The sequence below is a fragment of the Miniopterus natalensis genome, chromosome 15 (genome assembly GCF_054644295.1).
Source record: "Miniopterus natalensis isolate mMinNat1 chromosome 15, mMinNat1.hap1, whole genome shotgun sequence".
Classification (NCBI taxonomy): Eukaryota; Metazoa; Chordata; class Mammalia; order Chiroptera; family Miniopteridae; genus Miniopterus; species Miniopterus natalensis.
The window spans coordinates 8,785,917-8,809,817 of NC_142095.1; the positions used below are offsets into that span (position 1 = coordinate 8,785,917).

At 46.9% G+C, this 23,901-nt stretch overlaps 1 protein-coding gene across 1 annotated transcript in view; it reads right to left on the bottom strand.

Moving 5' to 3' along the window:
* Window positions 1–23,901, bottom strand: part of ITGA9 (integrin subunit alpha 9) — a 227,934-nt gene that overhangs the window by 89,599 nt on the left and 114,434 nt on the right. Inside the window, exons 16-17 of the mRNA XM_087824862.1 lie at window positions 9,772–9,921; window positions 5,064–5,140 (exon numbers count right to left, since the gene is read on the bottom strand). Coding sequence (XP_087680988.1) covers window positions 5,064–5,140; window positions 9,772–9,921 — 227 coding nt within the window. The remainder of the gene's footprint in view (window positions 1–5,063; window positions 5,141–9,771; window positions 9,922–23,901) is intronic.

Here is a 23,901-nt window from a genome sequence, read left to right on the forward strand (position 1 = left end):
TTTTTTTTAATTGATCTTTTAGAGAGAGAGAGGAAGGGAGGGGGAAAAGAGAGAAACATTGATGTGAGAGAGAGACATTGATCAGCTGCCTCCTGCATGTCTCCTACAGGATCGAGCCCGCGGCCCGGGCATGAGCTTTGACCAGAAATCAAACTGACAACCTTTTGGTACACAGGACGAGACCCAACAGAGCCACACCAGCCAGGGCTGCCACAGCTATTTAAAGACAGAGACCACGGAAACATTGGATTTGGACTCAGGAACCTGCCGGCAGGTGTTTTTCCTGCCACTGCCATTTAACTTCCCTTTTGAGCTCAGATAAGTGACTCCAATCCCTGCCTGTCAGCTTCCTGTTCTATAGCTGAAATGACATGGGTCCAAGTACATACACGAAACCACCAACCACAAAGATCCTGTGAGCTGGGCTTGTTTCTATCCTGCCTGAGTTACTGTGGAGGACAATGGAGGGGTGTCTCAGAGCCACAGAGTCAGCATCTGTGCTCCTCCCTGGGCTGAGCTGGAGCCAGGGCTCCAAAGAAACACAGCTGTGTGGCCCAGCTCCACCCCGGTCCCTCCCAGGATGATGGAGGGGTCAGAGGTCTATCCTCTCTGCCTCGGATGTGCTGTGGACACATCCCTCATCTGCTGTCCTCAGGAAAATAGGAACAAAGCTCCCAGCCCTGTACTTGGATCCTGGGCTTGCTCGAGAGCCAAATGCCCTTCGACATGTGGGCAATACGTGGCTAGGCCTGGTAAAGACGGGGAAAAGTAATAAAATGCAGACAAGTGCAGTGGGGGAGTGTTGGGTGTTTGGCAAAATGTGGAAAGAAAGCATTCCCAGGAAGTTAATGGGAAGAAGTCTTGGTGTCAAAAGGTGATGTTAATACTCTTGTTGGAAATTCCAGAATAAACTCATCTGAGAGGCTTTGAGAAAGCAGGTGTAGCAACAACAAAAGCCAGCTGCCCCCAATCAACAAACTTCTTTTGCATTTTTTTTCCAGATCTGGGGCAAAAAGTAAAGAAGTGAAGAAATAAATCAATTTTATGGTTAATATTCTGGCAAGGACAAAAGTTTTCCAGGTTTCTGATCAGTTCCCACCCACCTTCCTTCTTTCCTTCAGTACTTCTCAGTGTTGTTGAGAGGACTGAATGAAATGATGTTTGCTCTCATCTACTGAGTGCTTACCATATGTCAAGCACTTTTAGAAGCATTTAAATATATTTTAATTCATTAAACACCCAAAATAACTTTACAAGAGGTTGTTCTTATGTCTCCCATTTTACAGATGAGGAAACAGAGGCCCAGAGACGTTAAGCAGCTTGTCCAACGTTGCACTGCTGGTAAGACACACTACAGTGTGTTTATGTACACTGAGGACTTTATAGAGTACCTAGTGCCTGTAGGTGCTCAATAAACAGGGCTCTCTTCCCTTTCATTAAACAAGACAACTTTACTTCTACCCCATACTGTGCAGTTAATGCTTCTGGCCACGTTGCCATTTTTTGAGAAGAACAATTTGTTTTACACTCTAAATAGCTCTCTGGGTGCAATGATCCTCCTCTCAAAGGCTGGTCTCTCGTGGCTAAAGCTACCCATCTCCCAGCCAAGGGTTCTGGGAAATTCACTAGACTCCCTCACCCTGACCGCGATAATAGCATTAGTAAGGCTATAACCGTAGGAGCAGTATATGTGGCCACTAGATGGTTCTTCTAACTTCATAAATATTCTACTGTGTCTTTTCACTACCCTTAAGAGTGCTTTCATTATTGGAGTTGGCTAGCCAGAGGCACTGAAATGTTCCACTGGTCTCCTATGGGAGGCATCAAAAAATATTTTTTTTAGTTTCACTGCCATAGTCTATATTTCTTTTTCTTTAACCTAATCACATGTGATGCATTCTTAGGTACTGCGAGTATTCCGACAGACAAAACAAGACATAGTTGCATCATTTTCCAAATGGAATGCTCAGTCCTGTTTAACGGAAACTATACGGCTTCATCTCCATCCCTGGACATTTTTGGAAATGGCGTGTTTTGGAACTAGGCTCAAGACCATTCCTGATTGTGGGCTTTTAATTGAAGAGTTGATTGTTTTAGGAGACAACAGGCCTGCCAGGATTTATGCTCTCTGGAGAAAAAAACAAAAACATCCATGAGTCCCAGTCATAGACAGAATTTCCTGGCTCGATCCCCAGCCACTCTAGGTGACTCGATCATCCTGGATGTCTTTCCCTCTGTCTTCTCAAAGACAACGGCTTCTCAGCCTGGTGGGAACTTGGCTGCTTCCAGCACAATACCTTGCACTGCACCGTCCACCCAGTCATTGGAGGGATCTTTCTCTGCTGCCCCTTTGCTTCAACTTTTCAGTACAGTAAGTCACAGCTAACGTGAGAGCTGGGTTCTAGAGACAGCATGAAAGGCAAAAATTGTGTCCAAATGGCCCTCGAGAAGCCCTTGTGGAGGCACCAGGGTGGAGATCAACACATCTCTCCTAAGTCCAGCCCTGCCGAGGGTGCTCCTGCACCGAGACAAAGGCCACTCTGTGGTCCTTAGCCAGGGATACAGGAACTAAGATGGATGGAGAGAGTAGTTGACTCAGAACTCCGGCTGGAACATACTTTCACCGCATGGAATCGAAGACCAAGTGACCCACGCCAGCCTCTCCTTCTCTCTCTTCCCCTCCGTCCCTCCCCTCCTTTTTTTCTCCCCCCTCCCTCTCTCTCCCCCAACCTCCAATCTCCTCCTCTCTATGTTCTCCTGACCACCTCCAGACCCTGAAGGTTTTCATGGGAACCCTGCTCTCCACACCTCCATTGCTCTGCTCACATTTTCCCTCTGCCCAGAATGCCTGGATCCTCCTTGTTCCCCTTAATTCCTCTTCTTGGAAGCTGCTTCCATGGCCCTGTAATGACACACCCACCTCTCTTAAGCACTGAACAGTTTTCCTTATGTGGTAGGGTAGACAGCATTATTGGTCCCAATTCTCCATCCCTTCTATACTTGGGCCCTTGACTGTGCCTTTCAGTGAGTTCCTCTCACTGAAAAGGAGAGCATATTTTGGTTAGAGCATATTTTCCTGTCCCTTGACTATGAGTTTGGCCATGGACTTGTTGTAACCAATAGAATAGGCTGAAGTAAGAATGCACAGTTCTGAGCCTAGGCCTCAAGAGTTGCTAAATGTTCCTGCTTGTCCTCTAGGATCGTTGCCATAGCAGGAGAAAATGCCCAGGCTAGCCCACTGGTTCCAGCAGGACAGTGAAAGACACATGAGGCAGAGCCGAACTGGGTTGCCCGCATCTGGCTGCGATCAACCCACCGTCTGTTGAACTGCAGATGCATGTTGAATCTAAGATCCAGCTGAATCCAGCCAACCCTCAGCTGACCCACAGACCTTGAGACTGAGTGACTGCTGTTTCAAACCACTGAGTTTTGAGGTGGTTTGTTACACAGCATGTTTTGTGGCTACGGCTAGCTGATACATTATTGATTACTGGGCCCACAGAGCCAAAATGGTTCAGACCAACAGGCTTAAGAGGCAAAGCTGTGGAAGTAGAGGCAGCTTTAGCCATAAGGTACCTTACTGATCATGAGCCTTGGGCTTTACATCTTGATATATGAGAAGCACAATCAACAGAGAGAGATTTCACCATCCATTACTGGGCAGCAAGAACGTCGGGACTTTCCTCACCTAATATTTAACCTTGGAACAGTGAGCATTTCCCCACCACATGAACTTATCCATAATCCAAACTAAATGGCCCACATTTACAGTCTGCCTCAAGACAAAACAAATCCATATATTTTGTTTCCTGTTAGTTTTTCCCCTAAAACACTTTTTGGAAGACCTATTTAAAACTAAAAGTAATGACCCGATAATTTATGAACCTTCTTTAGATTTGGTTTCTTTAATAATCCCAAGAGGTCCTTCCTACTAAGTTAAAAATTTCCCAGATCCACTTCATCAGGTTGAAGTAATTTTCTAAGCTTGGCAAAACATGTGATACTTTAATCTACCACTCTTGGTCCTAACTAAAAGTAATGCTAATTAATATTTAAGTGGTTTGGAGGAGTATTTGTGTGTGTGTGTTGGGGGGATTACATCACCTTTCACCCAATAAATGCAAACAAAAGATAAAGAATCTCCGTATTACTTTCTTTTGATGAATAATGCATTTATCATCATGAGTGTCCTAGTGTGGTGACTGGTTCATGAGGGGGATATTTTTTTCATTCCGCCCACACTTAATTTTCACAGATACAAATAAGGGACAGAGTATGCATTTCAGAGAATAACTATCAGGACAGATGAGGATTTTTGAGAAATGGTAATAAATCATATGGAAGGGCTTTCTGGCCCCAAGGCTAAAACAATCTCTCAGAAGGAACTGTCTGGAAAGGAAACCATTCTCTGAAGTGTGGCTAAGTGATTCGGGGCCAGTGCCTTCATCCTAAAAGAAGTCTGAAATACAGGGTTGGCCAAGAGGAAACAGGAGGCCTATGTGCGGTTCACCTTTAGCCTGGGGGATCGCGGGCTGTGGGAGGAAACCCTGACACAATAGAGACTGGCTGCTCTCTTGGATCCGGATCGCCTGCCCCCTCCTGCTACGGAACCACTAACTGTTGTTAAAGTAGACATCACTGCTAAGTATGGGGGGGGGGGGGGGCAATAAAAAGAACCTTTATATAATGATCAGTCCAATCACAGGAATTGTCCTAAACAGTTAAATATTGGCAGCTTCATATGGTTCATATGGTTCAACTTAATACAGTGAGTAAACATAAAATACCCACACACACATACACAAATACTCCCAGAAATTAGAAATATAGGCTAAATTGTGAGATATGTGGAATTGCAAACAAAAACCAAACTATTCCCCCAAAATAATAGCTGTTGTTAAAATTATTGTATAACGTACATTTTTTAAACCACAAAATATCATTGCAACCCACCACCTCTATTTACCCTCTTGGGTGGGGAAATCTGCACATTCAGGCTTTGGGCCTGGAGTCAAGACAAAGGAACTTTCCAGGGCAATGTGGCGAAAGGGGCACTGACTCACCTGGATAGCAGCAGTTGACCCTGAAGCTGCAGGTCAGCAGCACAGTCCTCAGAATGGCAATTCCTTTCAAAAACAGTCTGTGGGAGATACAACAGGAAAGTTGGAACCAGATTTAATGGCAAATGACTGAACAACAGCCAAATACTTTCTTCCAAACCAACGGGAATTCTTCCATGAGCCCTTCAAGCCCTCTACTCCTCAGAAGCCAGCTCCCAGCATGGTGAGGGGTCCTTCTCAGGCTCTAAGGAAACCCACATCAGTGGCGGTCTTGCCTGCAGTGTGTTCCTTACTGGGCTCATTTTTCAGTCTGTTCGAGGGCTCCTTCGAGTAGTTTTCTTAAGAAGGGTACAAGATAGGAGTCCTTTCCATCTCTGAGAATATCTCTAAATGCCCTCAGGTGAGTGAATAATAACCAATTGAGTAAAGAATTCTTAAATTACTGTCCTGTCACTTCCCTCTGTTTGCTGCCTTGGGGAGGCAGCAAATCTCTATTTGAGATGGATTCTGCCTGATCAATGGGATCACACTATAATTTTTAGTTCCGAAGAGCAAAGTCAAAGGCAATTAGACTATTGGGCTGAGGGGACCACAAAAGGGCCAAAGGGATCCTCTCCTGTGTCTCGGGGGGGCAGCGAGTGGTGAACAGGGACTCCCAGCAGAGCGAAGGCTTGGCCTCCGGCCTGTCTCACTCACTCCCGCCCACTGCAAAATGCCTGGGACCCATTAGTAAGCCTGCACTTACCATGCCATAGTCACTGTCTCCAAGTTATATACACTGTCTGTGCAGCTATCCCACCAGGACAAGACCATCACTGGGGGCAGACCCTAACTCTACAAGACCACCATGATTTAATCCACTCCAGGGCACGATCCAACATGGGCTCGGAGCCTTTGAATTGAAGAAATTAAGGCATTTAAGTCCTAATGTAAGTCCTAATGTTATCTGGCCACCTGACTTAAAGAGCCCCAATGGAAGAAGTGAACTGCTCTGTGTGGAGCTACCATATACGCATACAAAGGTTAAAAACCAGCTCTGCTTCCTGGGGTGGGCCTCGCTCTCACTCTCAGAATCACTCTTCCCCTCAAACTGAGCCAACATCTGGAGGACACATGGAGGGAGGTAATTAAATTATCTTTTAAAACAATATATTAATCAGGAAAAGGAAAACAGGCAAGGATCACTCTCCCACAATTTTTCTCAGGCTCCTGGACAATCTTCCCAATCTAAGGGCAGTGTTTTTCTTGCATTTTAACTTCAACCAAAGAATCACAGGGTTAAAACAAAAATAATGACACCGCCACACACCTCTCTACTGAGTTCCTGCCCTCCAGGGACAACCACTATTACCCACATCTACTTTATGTTTCATTTCATGATTATTTCCATCTCTCTCAAAAAATATCCTGGTACTACCACTTCTTGACTTATCAGATTTAGATTAGCTCACTTATATAATGGCCCCTCCCATCCGCCTTCCTAATTTTAACAGGCAAATCATTACTCTTAGCTTTTCTGCTACAGTGATTCTCAAATACGAGCTGCATCAGAATCACTGGTCAGCTTCTTAAAACACAGGACGCAGTACATCAACATCTAATTCAATGGGCCTGGGGTGGTGGTAGAGCATTTTCATTTCTCCTAAGATCCCGAGAGGGGTTGATGCTGCTGACTGAGTGACCACACTTGAAGCAGCACTGGGACCTGTGCAATTTTAGGTAACAAACAACTATTTCTGGTTTCATCAAGTTTTATAATACCTGTTGGCTCACCAATTTAAACAATTAAGAGATTGAGGGAATGTCTGTAGAGCTACTTTTACCTCTATCCAGTCAAATATAATGATATTTATACTTTATACTATAACCATAGTATACAGGATTGGTTGTAAATAATGAAAACCAATAAACAGTGCTAATGTTATTACGGCCACATGATTATTGCTCAGAGTAGAGCCAGTAAGCATGTCATGATTACACATCCTCCTCTCCAGGGTCAAAGTTAAACTCCTAGAATACTCAACTTTTACTTAAGGGAGACTATTTCTAGGTCCTTTTCTTCCTTATACTCTTCTTCTTTCTTAAAATCTCACCACATTTTAATTTGTTTTATTTTTGAACTATGACATATTGACCATATTTCTGTTTTTCCAGGAGTTTTTGATTGCCTTTATTTTTTTAATCCATAGAAAAACTATATTTCATCAACACTGTATCCTGAATATCTGCTGCTTTCTGATCCTGTCTATTGCTGGCTTCATTCTTCTTGAAGTTCCCTGACTCCCCCGTTCTAAATTGGTCAATTGTTTTTAGATTTGCTGCACAGCTGTAACCCTGAATTTCTCATCGTCAGATTTCTGGGGGCTAGTTCCATAGTTTTTTGTATCCCATGTTTTTGCTCCTTCTGTCTCCCGTTTTGTTAGAGCACATCTCAGGTAATTTCCTGGGAAGGTTACTAGGGAAATAAACTTTCTGGATCCTTGCTTGTCTGAAAAGTTATTTTGACCTCATACTTGACTGTTAGGCTATGTATGAAATTCTAGCTGCGAAATCACTTTCTCTCAGAACTTTGAGAGCCTTACTTCACCATATCCTGGCTTCCAATCTTGCTAATAAGGAGTCTGGTGGGCTACACAGTATGACTCTAACTCTGCTGTGAGCTGACATACATCCCCCAGTATCGTCAGCCTGTACTCCCTGTCCTGAAAGCATTTAGAATTCTCCTTACATCTTAGGAGTAGTGATATTTCAAAATGAGTTATCTAGGATATTTTCGGTTTATCTTGCTTGTAAGTCAGTGGGTCCTTTAAATTAAAAAAATATCTTTAACACTGGGGAATTTTTATTCCATTGTCTCTCTCATAATTTCTTCCTCATTTTCTCTGTTTACTTTCCTGATATTCCAGTTACTCGGATATGGGACCTTGTAGATTAATTCTTTACTCTTTTTTCTATCTGCTTTTGTCTGCTTGCTGGGAGATTTCTTACCATTATCTTCTAGTCCTTCTACTAAGTTTTTGGCTGTGTAACCATATTATTAATTTTCAAGAACCTTTCCTTGTTCTCTGATTCTTCCCTTTCAAAATAAATAGAATTTCAACCATTTTACAGTGGATGATATATATTCTTAAATCTCCTTATGTGTATTAACAGAGCTTAAGTTGGTTTTACATTTTTTTATAATTGCTTCTATACCCTGAACAGTTTATTTTCCTCTAATCAGTTGCTCTGTAGGTTTATTTATTCTTTCTTTCATGTACCACATTTCACCCTAGTCTCAGGTTACCCTGATTGTTCATTCATATTTAAGAACAGGTAAAAGGGCTGACTGGGAAACTTGTGGGAGTATTTGGGTGGATGGTGGGAGCGGAAGCTAGCTCATGCATTTGGAGAAGTGCCAGAGGTAAGGCTTTCCTGGGGGCACCACACTATCTCTCAAGCAGTTTACTCAAGTCTCCTTTTTTATTTAATCCTTACTTGAAGACATGCTTACAGAGAGGGAGGGAGAGGGAGAGGGAGAGGGAGAGTCCCCTTGCCTCAAGCAGAGGACATCTCTGGTGTAATTTATGCTCTAGAGTTTCCCACCTAGGGCTAAGGCTAGATTGGAGCTGAGATCAATCCTCGCTCAGCCCCTTCCCCTCCCTCATTCCCTCCCAGGTTTCTCCCAGGACCACAGCCTCATTAAACCAGGTGCTCCAAACCCATCTCAGGCTCGGTTTCTGGGGAACCCGACCCAAGACCACACGGAAGAGACTTTGGGAGAAAATAGGGATGACTTTGTGGAAAAAAAAAAGGGGGGGATCACCACTTAATTGAACATCTGGCTGGACATCCTGAACCCCAAACACTTCTCTGTAGTTCTGTTTACAGCTCTAATAAGCAAGCTGTGGGCCACTGGTCTGCTTGTTTTCCCATAATCTCAGAGAGTGGTGGAGGGTGGGGCTGGTGCATGGTTCTACAGCTTTGCCCCCTCCCTACACAGAAGTCTGGTTTAGCCCAAAAGATAGCTTTGTCTGACCTTCCCTAGGGTTCTGGGTCTGTGCAATCTTGGGTGTTAAAACAGGCTTGGGATCCCAGGTTCCTTACACATTTCCCGATCAGCAGTCAGTACTGCTCATCTCCAGATGGCTCAGGGCAGACAGGCCAGGGCTGCTGTGCAGAATGAGCTCACAGGCTCACTTCGGCCCCGTATGGCCTCACATGGCCTCCACACAAGCGGCACATCGTGGAATCTGATGAGTGTCACATGGGGTGGGTGGCCCCCCCGCACTCACAGTGCTCCGGCTCCCAGAGACACCTGGGTTGGGCATTTTTAATTCAACCACCGATTCTAGCAAGATGAAGTTCTTGCTTCTCTACCCCACTTGCTCCCCCATCAATAAAACACTGATTAAGCACCTACTATGTGCAGATCTAAGCTCTGGAAACAGTCTAGGAACAGGGCACAAGTTCAGGGACCAAGTGGTCAGTTCATGACCTTGAAGGGGATTATAATTTCCTAATTGCTTGAGAATGGCCTCAATGTGTTTCAATCACGTGGTTGTTAGAAGCAACACTGAGAATCATAAATTTCATCATTGTGCAGGTCAGGAACGGGAGGCCCAGAGAAGGGGGTGAGCCTTGGCCTTGGTTCCAAGGACAGCCAGGACCGTGACTCCTGCCATATACACCTGCTCCCTCGGGGCCCAGTTGCGGGCTTTAAGGTTCTGACCTGATTCTTCTGGGCGATCTTTTGTCCCTTTTTCCAGCGGAGCACAGGTGTCAGAGCCGGCAGCTCCCTCTCCTCCTGTCCTGTCACATGCTCCCCCAGGCTGTAGGCGGCTTCGAACACGATGGGACTGATGACGTCCTGCACCCTCCGCTGCAAGAAACAAATGCGCGTGAACTGGGAATACCGGCCGACGCCTGTGGCGTTTCGCAGGTACCAAAACCGCCACGTGAACCGCCTCACACGATCCTCACCACCGCCGCTGCGAGGCAGGATTTGATAATCCTCATATTTTGATGAGGTCACCGAGGCCGAGAACAATTCAGGTCTCGTCCGAGGTCACTCTGCTAATGAGCGGGGCCCCTGCGCTCTACCCTGCGTGGTGCTCCATCGTCTCCCCTTTAGCATCTGGAAGGCATTACCTGACTCATCTTCCAAATATGCCTGTGAGCCCGGGGCGGGCAGGGGAGCATTTGCACGCACCCCACAGCGCTCGCCCCTCGCCTCCGTGCCGCTGGGCTGATGAAAGCTTCTCTGCGCTGAGATAAATGTGGATCGTGTGTGAGAAAAGGACACTGAGGGGCCCCGCGTCTTCCCCAGGCTGCCCGTCAGTGGCGCTGGAAGAGAAGTCTGACTTCGGGCCTTGTGTTCTTTCCTTGGGAACCCAAGGACCTTAAGACCCGAGGGAAGGATAGGTTGACAGTCACATCAGGAAAGCAGAGAAAGGAAAGGGACGCAAGCAGGCATACGAGCGACACCTAGGAGATGCCAAGTGCGGTGCTAGGTGTTCTCGAGAGATGGGCAACACTGTCGCCCAAACCCTGTGAGCCAGGGCTCATCACCCTCCGTGGTGCAATACCAGGGAAATAGCAGTGCAAGCCTGAGTATCCAGGACACAAGGCTAAGGGGAGTTTTGAATCACATCTGGTCAAGCCTGGAGTTGTTGGCCTTTCCGTACAAGGTGTCACTGTCTCCCAGGGACTGTGGGCTCCCAGGCTCACAAGTTAGAGTCAGAGAAGGAAAGGGTAGGTAGCCCTACATTCTTGGCCAGGATGCTCTGCGGGAGGTAGGTTTCCAGGTGGAGTAGAGCAAGCCTGAGAAGCGGCACCAATGAGCCAAGTCCCCATTGCTTCTGTCACGGGAGAGACGGGTTGGGAAGGGAGCCGGCAGGAAGCAGGAGTAGCCCAGTCAGGGCGGGAGAGAAGCTGGATGTCCAGCTGGCAGGCAGAGGCCAGCCACAGGGTGAAGGACTTCATGCTGCTCTGTGTAAAGTTTGGAGCAGATCAGTGCTGTGTTCACAATTATAGAAAATTCAGCCTGGTCAGCATGGCTCCGTGGTTGATTGAGCATTGGCCTAGGATCCAGGAGGTCGCGGTTTGATTCCTGGTCAGGGCACATGCCCGGGTTGCGGGCTCGATCCCAGCATCCTCCAAGATGGGCTCTTTGACCCTCAGTTCCCCACAAGGGGAGGTAAATAAAAGGGTCTGTGATCAACTAAGTTGCGGGGACACCAGGTTAAACAAAGTTAAAGAGGGTTTTATTCTGTTTTGTTTGTTCTTTCTGTTTTGGTCCTGAGTTTATGGGGTCATGGCACCCTGTGTTTCCTTAGAGTTCCTTGGGGTGCGAATGTTGAGTAGAACACACTCGGAGACACTGGAGGGCAGAGCAGAAACCTCCAGCAGCAGCCCAGGAGAGGAGATAGAACTAGAGCCAGGCGGCGGAGGGGGGGGGTTGGCAGACAGAGGCAACTACAGCTCTGGCTGCTGAGCTGTGGGGTGTGGGGCACAGGGCAAAGGGGCACGGATGACTCTGGGGTTACCAGCAGATGATGTATATTTGTGTTCAGAAAAGCAATTATTCAGCAAAATAAAATACAGAACCTCTCCAGGGGAGTGGGGGTGGGGTGGGGGGCTTTGGATAAACTGCTTCCAGAAAATTCTCTTCAACTTCAGATTTTAGGACCAGATCTTTAATACCCATGCCCTTTCCAGGAGCAAAACACACACCTGGGATCCAGATCCCCTCAGCCTGCTGACTCTGCTGAGCAGTTTACAGATTGTCAGGGGTATGGGGAACAGTAAGTGCAATCTTCATGTTTTCACAAACAAATGCTTTAGTGTCTCTTTAAGGTGGACTATGTTAAGAGTTTGCCTCTGAATCCTTCATGTTGAAATAAGTCAGGTGTGATGTTGCTATTCTTGGGGGAGAGGCTGAATATGGGGGTGAGGGGGACAGAAGTAACTTAACGTTTCCTGGCTACTGAATGGGCCCAGGCATATTCCTCCTTAACCCACATAACCCCCAAGCTGGACATTGTTGCTCCTATTTTACAGACGACAAAACAGAGGCTCGGGAGTTTGAATGAACCGTGCCTCATCCTAAAGCTATTAAGTTTTAAGAACCAGACTTATTCTTAAAACCTGAAGCAAAACAGCTTTCCTTGAAGTCCGTAGAATACTATTTTAAAATGATCCCAACCGCTTTAGTTTCTAATACCACCCTTAAAAATTACCTGTTACTTAAGAGGCTACAGAAGGGGGTTCGCATGGCGAGTGTTTTGCACACCAGCCTGAATGTAAATACATGACAGCGAAGAAACTGGCTTGAAGCGAGGGCGGTTTCCATTCCAGCCACGACCACCCTCGGAGGGAAACCTCAGGCACGGCTTCGCTTGGTTGGGACGAGTTCTGACGTCCGGGGCACAGAGTGTGTGCTCTGGCGCTGACTGCACGAACCTGCTTTAACTAAGGGCCTGAAAAACAGCTTCTTATTACATGTCCCAGTAGTTCTGGGCAAGAGGGCAGCAATGAGAAACAAGCCAACACCCCACAGGACAGCCCCTCCTCCCGCTACAAAGGAAGAGCAGCGGCCACATTCTGTGGTTTCCTTCTCGTTTCTGGAAGGGCAGCCTCCCCCGGCTCAGCCCTGCAATTAAGCGGAGGAACTCCTCAGGGCAGAGGAGGCGGCTTAGGGTTCTGGCATGGACCGTAATTGCTGAAAATTTTACTGCCGGAAAAAAAAAAAAAAAAAAAATCACCACTACAAACTGAAGCTTCTAAAGTTGAACAAACACTTATCCCGACAGGCGGAAAGGCAACAATCTACGTTTTCCTGCTGAAAGTCTATGGGAGTCTCCTGTTTTGCAAACTGAAGGAGCCCGCCCAGAGAACACCCAGACTGGTGGCAGAATTTGTGGCCGCTGAGGTTTTACAGGGAACTTAACATATGCTCAAGTTGAAGTTTATTGGGTGCTTACTTTATGCCAGGCAATGTGCTGGGCCCAAGGGACACCGAGATGAAGGGCTTTCAGGAGAAACAGGCGAGCAGTGACAATCCAGGGCCACATGCACACAGACAGAGGTGGCTTTGGGGACACAAATGAGGGACACCTGATCTGGCTTGAGGATTGGCAGGCTCCCCAGAGGAGGTATCCGGGGCTTAGACATAAGACAGCAGGATATCAGGCGGAGAGCAGGTGGGAGGCATGGGGTTTAGCAGGGTAGGAGGGGCCTGGGGTGTCGGGTGTCAGTGGATTGAGCGTGATTCCGAAGCTGGGAAAGTTGGGTTTGTGGGTCTGCAAACAAGAGGGAGCGAGAGGCTCAGGGAAAGGCCCGAGGTGCCACCCTGGGAACCCCATTCCTTCAGGGAGAGCCTCAGGCTTCTCCTCATTAATTACTTTGCTCTGAAAATGAAACAGAAGTAACTCAGGAAGTCCAGCAGGTGAGGCCATTGACAAGTAGGTGCCACCCACACAAGGGTTTCTACTAGAGGGAGGGACACTCGGCCCTGCTATGCTGGGGCATCTAGGCAGCTGTCAGAATCAGAAAGAAGCCCAAAGCCTTTCATCTCCTCTACTTAGTGGAACCAGGGAGACTTTACTGGTGAGTATAGCAGCGTCAAATCACAAGACCCCACCTACCTAAGGGAAGACCTGCACGACTGCTGGGGGAAGGGTGACTGGATGCCAGCCCTCACTCTACAACACTAAATTAGCAGCACTCCAGTGCCCTGCACCCCCCAACCGGCCACATGACTTAGAGATATACCTCCCAGCTGCTTTTCTCCCAGAAAAGAAGGGTTTTCATCTTCCTGGGCTGTCAACTACAGTGGTAAACGAAATGCAAACAGGAAGGGCTGACCTCACTTTAAATTGGCAAATAACACAGAGGTCAGCAAATTAGCCACTAGCATTAGGCCAGCTTATTGGTTTGGGGGGGAAAACACACCTCTAAATGTTTTTGTAAAGAGGCCTCAGTATTTTTCTTTTTCCCATGTGATTTTTTTTTTTTTGGTGCATCCATCTGGTATTGTTTCCCAGTATTTCCCTACTCTCCACACGCAACTCTACTTCTGCCTATGGTCACCTTGCTGGCATGCCTAAAAGTGAGAAATCTTCAAAAGCGAAATGCCTTTTCCTTTAGTTCTATGATCATAATGATGAGAATGGTGGTTGAAACGTTATAGACAAGTCTTAAGTTCTCATAAGCTTGAAGATTTGTTAAGAACAAACTGAGGAATTTGCATTTCTAGTAACAATAGAACAACACTAAAGATCTGCGCCCCTAGAACGACTAGAAAAGCTCACACACTCACACACACACCCCTGCTTAAAGGTACCAGGGAACTATCAACACAGCCAGCACTTCAGGGTCTAGGATCCCACAGAGAAGGAGGGAACACTGCAGTGACCCCGGCATGGAGCAGCACCTTCCTCTGAGCTGCTTACAGGTCTGTCAGCAACGTGGAATGAGAGGCGAAGAAACTGACCGTGAAGTAGTGGCTGAAAGGCCGAGTTCTCAAGTTTCTGAGCTGCCTTTCTGGCACTCTTGCTAGTCTGCAAAGACACAACTGAAAGCTCAGGGCTAAGGCAGCCAGGACTTGAGGGCCAACACCCCGAAGGAAAGAAGCTTATGGAGGCGAGTCTGACACTGACACATTCACATCGAGGTACCTGCTGATTCCACAGCAGCAGGGTGACTTGGGACTAAGAAACCACGGAGAAGGCAGTGGCCAGGGTGCTGAGAAGAGAAGATGTATGTGTTTAACTGTCGATTGGACACAGCAGGAGAGAAGACCAGTGGTCCACAAGGTAAGTCAGTAGGAAATATCCAGATGGAAGCATGAAAGAGAATAGAAAATTCAGAAATAAACATAAGAGACATGTAGGCCATGGTGAAAGGATTAGCGAACTTGAAATGATATATAATAAATAATATTTATAATTCTATAAAATACCTGGCACAATGACTAGTATAGTATGTGAGCAATAAATGGTGGCTATTCTTATTTTGCCATAATTTTAAAAATGGCAACTTTGATATGAAAATCTGTAAAAACTGCCCTATTGCAAAATGAATCCTTATGAACTGTGCACGTGACAAGAACCTATTTCCCATTTTACAAGAGAATAAACTGAGGCCTGTGTAATTTCAATTAAGAGTCCTCCTATAAATTAAAAAAGAAACAAAAAATTTTTAAATTCAAACCAAGGAAGGCCCTGGCCTGTGTGGCTCAGTTGGCTGGAGTGCCATCCTGTACATCAAACGGTTGCCGGTCCGATTCCCAGTCAGGGCACATGCCTGGGTTTCAGGCTCCTAGAAGGTGTGCAGGAGGCAGCCGCTTGATATTTCGCTCTCACATTGATGTTTCTCTCTCCCCCTCTGCCTTCCTCTCTCTCTAAAAATCAATTTGAAAAATTAATAAAAAACCAAGGAAGAAAATCCTAGAAATAATTTTTTAAAAACTTTGTGAAAAGCACAAGTGACTACTATAGTCTTTACGAGACAGGATTTACACAGAAGAGACAAAGCTTTATCTTTAGATGAGCTGAGTTATAAACAGTGACTAGACAGAGCTCTGAAAAGCAGCTGGATCCAAAACCTCAAACATTCTGTCACGGGAGCAGGAAATAGGCGGTGAGCAAATCGGTGTATCTTGTTTCTGGAAGTTTCTCAATGAGATTAGAGATTTTAATAATGACAACACATTACTTTATGTGTAATACCTTGCTACAGAAATGGATATCACTGTTCGTCTAAAATGGATGACCCTCGGGCAAGCGCCAGTTCTCAGGAGGGGCAAGAAAGCCTCAATACTCCTTAATGGACACAGCCACATAAATTACCTATGAAAATCACATAACCCCGTGGGTGCCTTTTCCTCTTCAAAGATAAAGTGACATCTAGCTGGATATCTGGAAAATGGTTTGCTTTTGTGTTTGAGCCTGTGTGTGTGTGATGGGGGGGTTGGGTTGCTTATATTTACACGTTTCTTTGTATTATGATTTTTGTATCTTTTCCTCTGACCCATTCCAGATTAGGTGAATGGGAGATCAGACCCTTCGACAGTTTGGAAACAATTTTCTAACAGCACACAACACACTTGCATAAGTATGTTGCACGCTTCATGTTAATTACATCACAGATAATTACATGCATCACTTCACAGCTAAGTGACACCAGCTGGAACTGGCCCCACATGGAGATCATCCAGCCTGCGGATAATCTCCTCCCTCTCTCTCTGAATTCTCTCCTCCCACCTCCCATCCTCAACGCCCAAGGTGTCTCTGGTAACAATATGAGGAGGTGAGAAGCTAACATAAAGGAAAATGCTAAAAATGGAACCCACAAGAGAAAACGGACAGAGCTGCCCAGGCCGGGCTCTCCGGCTCCCCCACCCTCTCCATCGTCTCCAGCAGTCCTGCGTCCCGTTGGCGCGTCAGGCTCAGTCCTCACATTAGGACAGATGCTCTGGCAGTAAACACAGGCCTCCCTGCGGCCACTCGCGGGGAGCTCTGCCCGCTCGCTGAAGGAGGAGACAGAGAGAGGCACGGACCGGCGTGGCCTGGCCAGCACCCGAAAACCCTGGAGTGCGCATCTCCTCTCTCTCCCTGCAACCTGCCCCGCTAAAGCTACCTTTTGAGGAAGGGGACACAACTGAGCCAAGTCTGTGCGCTCAGGCCCACCTGCTGACCCCACCTGTGCCTCTGCTCACGCTGTTCCCACGTCTGGAGTGCCCTTCTCTCTGCAAAACCTGATCCACCTCCAGGGCTCAGCTCCAGGCTGCCCCTTCCGTGAGATTTTCCTTGAAGATGCCAGCCCTGCCGCCGCAGTCCCCCCGAACCCCAGTGTCCTCAGAACACAATTTGGCACTTAATTATTTTCTGTCTTTTATTGCTTCCTTTCCTTGACGCTAAGGACTTCCCCGCCTCAAGAACCAGATGATATCGCTCATATATGGGATATAAAACCGAAAGCAACAAATGAACAAGTAAAATGAACAAACAAAAACTCAAGGACACAGAGTACAGTACGCTGGTCACAGAGGGAAGGGGGGTGGCGGGTAGTAAAGGGTCAAGGGTCAAATATACGGTCACAGAAGATCTGACTTTGGGTGGTGGGCACACAATGCAAAACAGAATTGTACACTTGGAACCTATAAAATCTTATTAACCAATGTCACCCCAATACACTCAATTTTTAAAAAAAATAAAGTTTCTGAAGCTGGGCTACATCTTAACATCAAATAATACATTTATTGTGAGGCTGTTTCCCACTCTCGGCCCCTGCCTGGAACTCTGTCATTACCCTGTTAGCAATGTGGGAAGCAAAGAAAAGTGGGGCTCGTGTGGGGCTTGCTGGCTCACTGGCAGTAACTGGCTGTGGGACCAATCGCAGCTCTGCCTTGAGCTCCCCCTGTGTCGTGGACAATACTGAGCATACTCTTGTCTGAAAGAAGAGGTGGCCAGGACACGGCACTCAGGTGAGGGCCGGGATGACAGTGTGTGGGGCAGGCTGTTAGGGGGGTTGACTTTCCAGAGGAGCTGCACCTCCGTTGCTGTGAGCCTGTGCCAGGCACCACGTTAGGCGGAGGGAAGCAGAGAGGAGGGGGGGTGCAGGCAGGAGGCTGTGAGCAGAAAGATGCAGAGAAGGTGCCCACTCACGAACAGGGGAAAAAGAGGAGAGGGACTCGATTCTGACCCAGAGTGGCCTAGGGGTGGAGTGTCGAGACCCTGCACAGCAGATGGCCCTGGAAGAAAAACTAGAAGTTTGGCAGGCTGAGGGGGGAGGGAATGAGGGCTGTTGGGTCAGGTGACAGAGATTATATGGAGGCTGAGTAGACAACTGCTTGTCTGAGGCCTGGGGGCAACAGACAAGGTAGAAAGCAAGGACTTTGACATCGGACAGTCCTAGGTCTGAGGGAGTCCCAGCTCCATCTCTTACAAGCCATGTGACACTGGTCACTTAAACTTTCAGAACCTGCCTTCTCAGAGGTAAAACGGTTGATAGAATCAATCTTGCGTGACCATTCTGAAGATTAGAGATGACATGTGTCAAGGACCTTGGAGAGCTCCTGGTACTCAGCGGAAGTTAACAGAAGCATCTTTATCATAGTCATCATCATCACCCCCACCCAACAAGGGTCTGTGGGGCAAGATCACAGGGTGAGGGGCACACAGACGGGGCAGGAAGGCAGGCTGGCACCAGGGCGCAGGACCTCTGAACCCAGGCGAAGGCCCTGATTCACTCTGTGGGCAATAGGGGCTGTCATGAGTTTTTAAAGTCAGCTTTGGGATAAGAACCCCAGTGGTGATCTGAAGGACTGTCTGGGGATGGAAGGGGAAGAGGAGAGGACCCTGATGGGCCTGGTGCACCCACCCCCAGCTGTATGTCAGTTGCCATCAGCTCCCAGCTGCCCCTTCTACAGAAAATTGTCCTTGGTTAAATGGGAGCCATGTCACCCAGGAGGTTTTATGCCCCCCTCTATCTCTTCCCACTAGCAATGACTGACTGCTATAGGGGTACAAAAGCGGTGCCCCTTGCCTCAAGGTGGGACAACTCTGGAGTGTGTGCTTCACGCCCCAGACTGCCCCGTGGGCTCAGGCTGAGGCTGGCCTCTGCTGAGACACTGTTCTTTCTCAGCTCCTCCCCTGCTCCTTCCTGCTCCCCTCATCCCCTTCTCCTGAGAACACCCCTCAATAAATCTTGTGCAAGTGAGTCCCTGTCTCCAGCTCTGCATCCAGGGAACCTTGACCTCACACAGTAACTAAGTGATACCAAAAATCGTGGCAGCAGAAGTCCACATTTACATATACATACAATATACACATAAAACATGGACTCAGAGGTAGGGAGAGACAGAGTCCCCACTTGTTCAGCATCTATCCTAAACCCTCTGGCATGCCCAAGGGGATACCCCTGTGACCACCTGGAAAGCTTTCATGACAGAGATGGAAACACTGAGGGCCAAAGAGGTGAAGAGACTCCCCAGAGTCACAGAGCCAGCATCCCTCTCCCCTCTGCACCCTTGGACTCTGTGAAGGAGTGAGAATGCAGCAGACATCAGCAGGGAAGCTGCAGCCAGGGAAGTCTTTGACCCGAGGTGAGGAGGGACACCTCCCACAGCCCTGCGGATCCTGGGAGTCCCGCGCTCCTGCTGGGGAGGAAATGCAGCAGAGAAGGCAGCACTCAGAGAGATGCAAGTGGTCTCGAAAGTGACCCAACCTGGCCCTAGAGTTCCCAGGGGATGCTGGCCTGCAGGCGCCAATCCCTCCTGCTCAGACATGGATTTGCATGGCCAGCACTGAGTGCATGCTGTCCTCGTGCCTGTCTCTACCACCAAACTGTGAGATCACAGTGGCATGAGGGGCGGAAAGCAGACTCTCAAGGCAGCCGATTCCACAGCAGCTTTGGCCTCTATTTTTAAAAGCTATAGATCTGAGAAGATGCCCATCTGTAGCAGTCTTGTTGGTGCCCTGCCCAGATGCCCTTGACCAGCTAGCTGGTGCATCCCTCCGCTGGCCACTATAGGCATTGGCTACTAACAGCCCACATCTACAACCTTCTCGGGAGGACTGCCCTTGGCTGACGGAAGCCATCTCCTCCAGAGAGGCCTACTAGGCGATGCCCTGTGATAGGAAAAATCAAAGACAAGCCCCAATGGCCCACGCCCACATAGAAGCCATCCCTTCCCCTTGAGTGTGGGAAGGACTGTAAATATGATGGATGTCACCCCTGTGATTATGTTACAGTATATGGCAATAGTGAAGGGACTTTGTGGATATAAATAAGGTCTCCAAATCAGTTGAATTTGAGTTCATCACAAGAGGTATTATCTGGGCAGGTCTACCCAGCCAAAAGGGGCATTGAGTCTTCTCTAAGCTAAGGGATTTGACACAGGACAGACACTCTCCCTTTGACCTTGAAGAAGCCACCACTGGTCCGGAGCTGCAAAGATACGAATTCTGCCACCAACCGCATGAGCCTAGAAGACCTGAAGCCTCTGATGAGACCCGGCTGACACCTGGATTGTAGCTTCAAGGCCCTGAGCAGGGGACCCAGTTGGGCCGTGTCCAGACTCCTGACCCACAGAAACTGTGACGTAATAAACGCGTGTTGCTTTAAGCTGCTAAATTTGCAATTCTTCACGCAGCACAGCAAAGTAATACATGCCCCGCTCCCCAGCTGGCGGACGCCGAGGTCTGACAGCCCATCCTGCTGGCCTCTGCGTGAATGAGCTCTGCGGTGTCAGCCCCCAGAGCCCCCTCCTGGGATCAGGCTGAGGCCAGACGCCTCCTGAGACCACATCCTCGCTCGGCGGTCTCCTCCCTTCTGCGCGCAGGCCCCAGAAAATCCCTGGCAGAGAGCCCCAGCTCCGCTCCTGCTTCTGCAAACCGGACGCAGGACACCGGGTAACAAATTCCACACGGAATTGGCTGGTCGCAGCATCTTTCAAGAAGTGACAAAAGCTAGACAAAGTGCCAGGGATGACCCAGAGCTCATGCGTGACCAACATTCACGCAGATCCATGTCGATACTGGGGAAGCGTGGGGATTACACGCAGGCTGTCATTTTGACCGTTGCTCTCCATTACTTTCAACTCATAGACTTTTTCTTTGCCCTTCTTTTATTTATTTCCAGAAAGAACAGAGCTAGCACCTCATGAACACGTCTCGGGGCTCAGGAGTGGCATACAGATACAGATCAGCCCCAGGCCTCCTGAAGGAAAGAAAACCTTTTATTTTTCGCTTTTTCAGAGCTGCTCATGAAGCACCTTTGTCTGTATACACAAGGCCCCAAGTTTTACAAAGGACAGAGTGAAGAGAGAAAGGGGCTGGACCTGGACTACCCCAAAATTAACAATGAGCTTCTCAACCCTGAAGAGTCAGTGATCCATTCCCACATGTCACATAAACGATGCAGACTTTCTCGTTTGTTTTTTCACTACCTTCAATCAAAGTGATATCGTAAACCAGAGGTTAGGAACCTGGAATTCAGGGGATCTGTAAACTTGGATGGAGAAAAAAAATGCACCTCTTTATTTTTGTTAACCTCTAGCTGAAATCTAGTATTTCCTTTCATTATAAATGTAGGCAGCAAACCACGGAACTATTAGAAATACCTGTGACTCTGTCATTAGTAGAAATCTGAGATATTTTCACATCGTATTTCAATTGTAGAGTCTTTGAAATACGGTGTATGTTGCTCAGTACTTCAGAATTCTAGATCTCATTATTTAATACATAATAAACAGCAGATATATTACGAAATTACAAATGTGGGGGTTTTTGTTAACATTTTGATAGCTGAATTTCAATAGGATTGGTTTCTTTGTAATTTCGTGTATTTTATCCTATGATCTTAGAAACATTCTGAGAAGGGGGCCAGAGGCTTCTCTCAACTGCCAAAAGGGCCCATGTGCAAAAATAGTCAAGAACTCTTGTCTTAAGGGTAAGTGATACAAGGAGAGGGCCCGTCCTGTGGTTTCTGAAATGCTTCAAGATCTGCTTCAAAAACTTCAAAAAGAATCATTATGTTGTTTCAGTCTTCATCGGCTGTATTAACTCACTGGTCTCAGCAGTTAAAAATATACCATCCATTACATTTCATGACAGGTTCAAGGCCTGGGCTCAGAATCACCCAGGGCCCCCGGGGTTTTAAGAATTTGGCCCCGGATAGATATTTCTGGCCAGGGTAGAGCAAGGCTGAGCTTCGCCTACAGTTACACAAAAGCATCTGTTTCCCTGTGTGAGCCCTTAGGAGGGGAAGGGTCGAGAGACTAGGTTCCTCGGGGCCACATGGAGAGTTCACTCCTTTTACAAAAGGAGCCCTGACCTTCCCAGGGCAGGCCTGCAGCTTCACAAGCCCTGAGAGGGTATCTAGAAAGCTGAGACGCTTGCCCTAGACCTTGGTGGTGTGTGAAAATCCTGAACCGTGACGGAAGTAAAGAAGAGAGTCAAAATACCAACCCCACAAGATTTCCAAGTTACTCAGACCACAGTGGGCCTAGCTGCTTGGGGTCTAAATGAACCAGTCTAATCGCTGTGAATGATTTGCTGCTTAGCAAGTGAAGAAAGTAGCTCCCCTCAAAGCTGTAATAAAACAAGGGCATTAAAATTCCAGGGACTTTCATCAGAACTTGCTCACTCCTGCTTCTCCTTCATTCTCCTTCCCGCCACTCGGTTCCCACTGGTCCTGACAAGATCACCAACAGCTGCTGTGTTGCTGATTCCATGGGTACCCGCTTCCTGTGCTCATCTTTCTTGACCCCCACAGGCATTCCTTACAGTTGAACTTCTTCTTGCAGCTCACCCCTCCTTAATTCCCCCAGGGGAGAGCTTACTCCTCCTGTCCCCACTGTCCCGTGTCCTTCTGAGATGATATCTAAAACAACCCATGGCACTTATTGGTTGACATATCCCCCCACCACCACCACCACCGCCAAACTAGACTGAACTCCTTGGGAGCGGAGGCCCACCTTTAGCACAACTCATGGGACACAGTGGACACTCGGTAACATTTACTGAGACATACATGGAACTGATATGGACATTCATCCAAAAAGGAAGGCTTTGGTCAACTTGAGATCACCCCTTGTAAGAAAAGCAGCCTTACTGGACAGACCAATCTTACACCTAGAGTCAGTGCACAATATACACATGAACATCTCACTAAACATTTACCTAAAGCATTATTTCTTTGCTCTACCATTACTTCCTTTCAGTGAATATATATCTCACACCTTTTTACTGCTTTTCTTTCCAAACCTTCCCTCCTTCTTACCCTTGGCTATTTTGAACATCTGTAAGCTCAAAAGAAACAATGTCATACCTATTCACAAAAACCTTATTAAACCACTTAATAAATAGCATTTATAATACCTTTTCGCTAGAGCTTTTGGGTTTACTGGGTACTATGGGATCCTAATCCAATAAAAGGAGACAGATACTGGGTTCTTAGTAGTGGGAAATGGTTGGAACATTGGCAAATGGACTCTCTGAGGGAGCTCTACTTTCATTTAGGTCCCTTTAACATTGGTACCTGTCACATCTGAATTCAACTAACATTGATCAATCATGCTTTGGACCGGGACACATGCTTTTAGAGATTGTCTAATATAATCTTATCAGAGGTGATATTTTCCCCCAAGCGGTGAAACTCAGGTTTTGACAAATTAAGCCTGTATATGTATCATTTCAGAGTTGACTGACATGATCCCAAGAGACTGTTAAAGTTGTCTGGAATCACGGCAGAATACTCTGAACTATTATTACATCTGGAATCTCTGCAAGTAGATAATAAAGAACATGTATCATATTTCCTTCTTATTTCTCCTTCTTCTAGTTGGGTCGGTCTTATTTCCTTTCCTACCTGGCCATTAGATGGAAACCATGTACAGATTTAAGATGACCTATGAGTTTGAATTAAACAATTTAGAATGACAAAAATCATCTTCCTTTTGGGTAAACAGAAGATTAAACAGCTCTGCCCTAAAGAATTTGAAATCTATCTGAAAAATAAAGAAAGAAAACAATACCATTTAAAACAGCATTAAAAATAATAAAATACTTAGAAGTACATTTAACGAAGGAGGTGAAAGATCTGTAAGATATTGATGAAAAAACTGAAGAAGACATAAATGGAAACATCCTATGTTCATGGGATGGAAGAATGAATAATGTTAAAATGTCCATACTACCCAAAGCCATCAAGAGCTTCATGCAATCTCTATCAAAATTCCAATGGCATTTTCTAATAAATGAAAAAAACCATCCTAAAATTTCTATGAGCCACAAAAGACCCTGAATAGCCAAAGCAATCTTGAGAAAGAACAAAGCCGGTGGTATCACATGTG